Here is a 2,509-nt window from a genome sequence, read left to right as displayed (position 1 = left end):
TTGGAGTAACCAGTCATTTTCTGATAGGGTTTTAGACTCCCTCTACAAATGGAACCCATGCCTAGCACTGTTAACAGAGCCATGAACCTGTGGCTAGAAAGGTCACAGCCTTAAAGGAGAACTTACTACTATTACTCTTTGAATGGACATCGTATTAAAGCAACTCCTATGACTTACGTCCATATCTATAGATTAGTGCATCTCTCAGCTCCCATCAGAGATGCTTCCCTTTGAAGTACATAGCAATCAGCACAAAAACCCACAACTGGTCATTGTGCAGAGAATAGAAGACTGCAAAGTACTCCCTTCTAAGTGAAACATCCATATCACATTCCCTCCTCCCAATGCTCGGGGATCATTGTGGAAGAGGAGATAGAAAGATTGTAATAGCCAGAGGCAGTTGATGACTACAACCAGTGGGTTTTGAACACAACAGGGCAGTTGCACATGTGAACTCACAGTGGTGGTGACAGCATGCACAATACTTGTGCAAGATCAAGCCAGACAAAATCTCAGTATTTAAAGGGGAGGTTGTCACAAAATCCCACCTCTAGCTGAGGACTTATTGGCAATTGATGGTTACTAGAAAAGGGAACATCAATTCTGTTTAAGGATACAGCCTCTGAGATGATGCCTATGCTCCAGTAGACGGCCCTTACACCCAAGCACATACAGGCACCTGTAAGTGGGCTCTGCAGGCTTAAAGAAAAACAGCATATGAAATTGGGAGGGAACAAATGGGGGAGGGGGTAAAGAGGACTCGTAATTGGGTGGGTGGATGTGATCAAACACACTGTTTTGTTTTGTTTTTTCCTTTTGGTCTGTTTTGAGACAGGGTTTCCTGGAACTCCCTATGTAGATCAGGCTGGGCTCTGTCTCAGAGAGATCCACCGTACTCTACCTGAGTATTGGGATTAATGATGTGCACCACCATGTCCAGCTCAGATGAAATTCTTAAAGCAATAAAAAATTAAAATTAGGGGCTAGAGAGATGGCTCAGTGGTTAATAGCGCTGGCTGTTCTTGCAGAAGACCTGGATTCCATTCCCAGCACCCACATTGCTCCCCACTTTTTACTTCTCCTGAGCTTTGTTTCCCTTTGGAGTGCAGTGAACCTAACCAAACTTCAGCTCTGGTCTAGCTACAGAGTGTTCTCTAACAGGAGCACGAAGGAAGGAGATGACCTGTTCTTATGTGAGGGAATCGGCCAATCATACTTCTTTGGGTTTTGAAGTTCCTATTTATTGGTTTTGTAATATGTCTCTCGAAGAAATGTCTTTTAAGAGCTCATTAATAGAACCAAGTTTAGAGTAATAGCAAAAAAGAAAAAAAAAGAAAAAAAGCCAGGAAGAAAGGCAGTGCCTTCTGTGCTACAGACTATACAATACAAGATTTAAGCATGTTGCCTCATGCCCTATGTACAGAACCCTCAAAGCAGATTTTCCACCCACAGATAGGAACACAAGGAAAATTTTCCTCTTAAAAAAGCAGAGTTTATACTCACCAGCATGAACCGAAAATAGAGGTCCACAATCAGTGTTGGTACCGTCAGTGCATTCTCTCCTGTTCCTACAGACAATGTCAAGGAGCTGGCAGAATAATCCAACATCAGGACAGTAAACACCATGGTGAAGGAACCCTTCACCCCTGTTATCACTCCTTAGAAGGAACAAAGAAAGGGTCAGAAGCCTATGTCAAGGAAATTGTCTACTTGTTCAAACAATACTTTGATAATCTGAGAAAACAATAGGAGTTTCACAATCACCCAACTACTCTTCGTTCCCAATTTCATTGCTTCCACGTGTCTGCATAAAGTTATCACACAGGTTTAAATTAAGATTTATTTTGCCAGGAATGATGGCACATTATTTTAATCTCAGCACCTGGAAAGCAGAGGCAGGTAGATCTCTGAGTTCCAGACCAGCTAGGGCTACATAGTGAGACCCTGTCCCCAAAAAACGATTATTTACTTTATGTATCTGTTAGAGTGTGTGCCATGTGTGTATGGATGCCCTCAGAGGCCAGAACAGGGTGCCAGATTCCCTGGAGCTGTAGTTAAAGGCAGTTGTAAGCTCTGTTAAAAAGGCAGTTGTAAGCTGTCCTAAGTGAGTGCTGGGATCCAAACCCAGGTCCTCTGGAAGAGCAGAAAGTGCTCTTAGCTACTGAGCCATTTCTCTAGCCCAATCACATGGTTTTACTTTTGTACTTGCTGCAAAATCATCTTTTCTTTTATGTATAATTATGAACAATTTATGAGTGCCTGACATGGAGAGCTACAAGCAACACAACTCGCCAAATTTCTTCGGCCTGCTCTCACAGGACACTCATGAATAGAAAACATTCATTTCCACACTCCTTACTGCTTTCTGTAACTACATTAGTGAAGAAACTGGGATCAGAATTAAACAGCTTTGCAATGGCTTTAACATCTAGGAGCAGGAAAGGTACCTTTGAATTTAGATTTCCTCTAGGCAAATCACCACATAACTGCAATGGAACAACGAGCTAAT

General features: G+C 42.4%; 1 protein-coding gene across 1 annotated transcript in view; it reads right to left on the bottom strand.

Annotated features, from left to right (window-relative positions):
• Positions 1 to 2,509, bottom strand: part of LOC103746027 (ATP-binding cassette sub-family G member 3-like) — a 25,117-nt gene that overhangs the window by 5,575 nt on the left and 17,033 nt on the right. Inside the window, exon 7 of the mRNA XM_029553550.1 lies at positions 1,504 to 1,658. Within this exon, the coding sequence (XP_029409410.1) occupies positions 1,504 to 1,658 (155 nt within the window). The remainder of the gene's footprint in view (positions 1 to 1,503; positions 1,659 to 2,509) is intronic.

Source organism: Nannospalax galili, unplaced genomic scaffold (assembly GCF_000622305.1).
Source record: "Nannospalax galili isolate Female #2095 unplaced genomic scaffold, S.galili_v1.0 scaffold2924, whole genome shotgun sequence".
NCBI classification, from domain to species: Eukaryota; Metazoa; Chordata; class Mammalia; order Rodentia; family Spalacidae; genus Nannospalax; species Nannospalax galili.
Note: the sequence above shows the minus strand (reverse complement) of the source record. Positions and strands in the feature narration are given on the sequence as shown.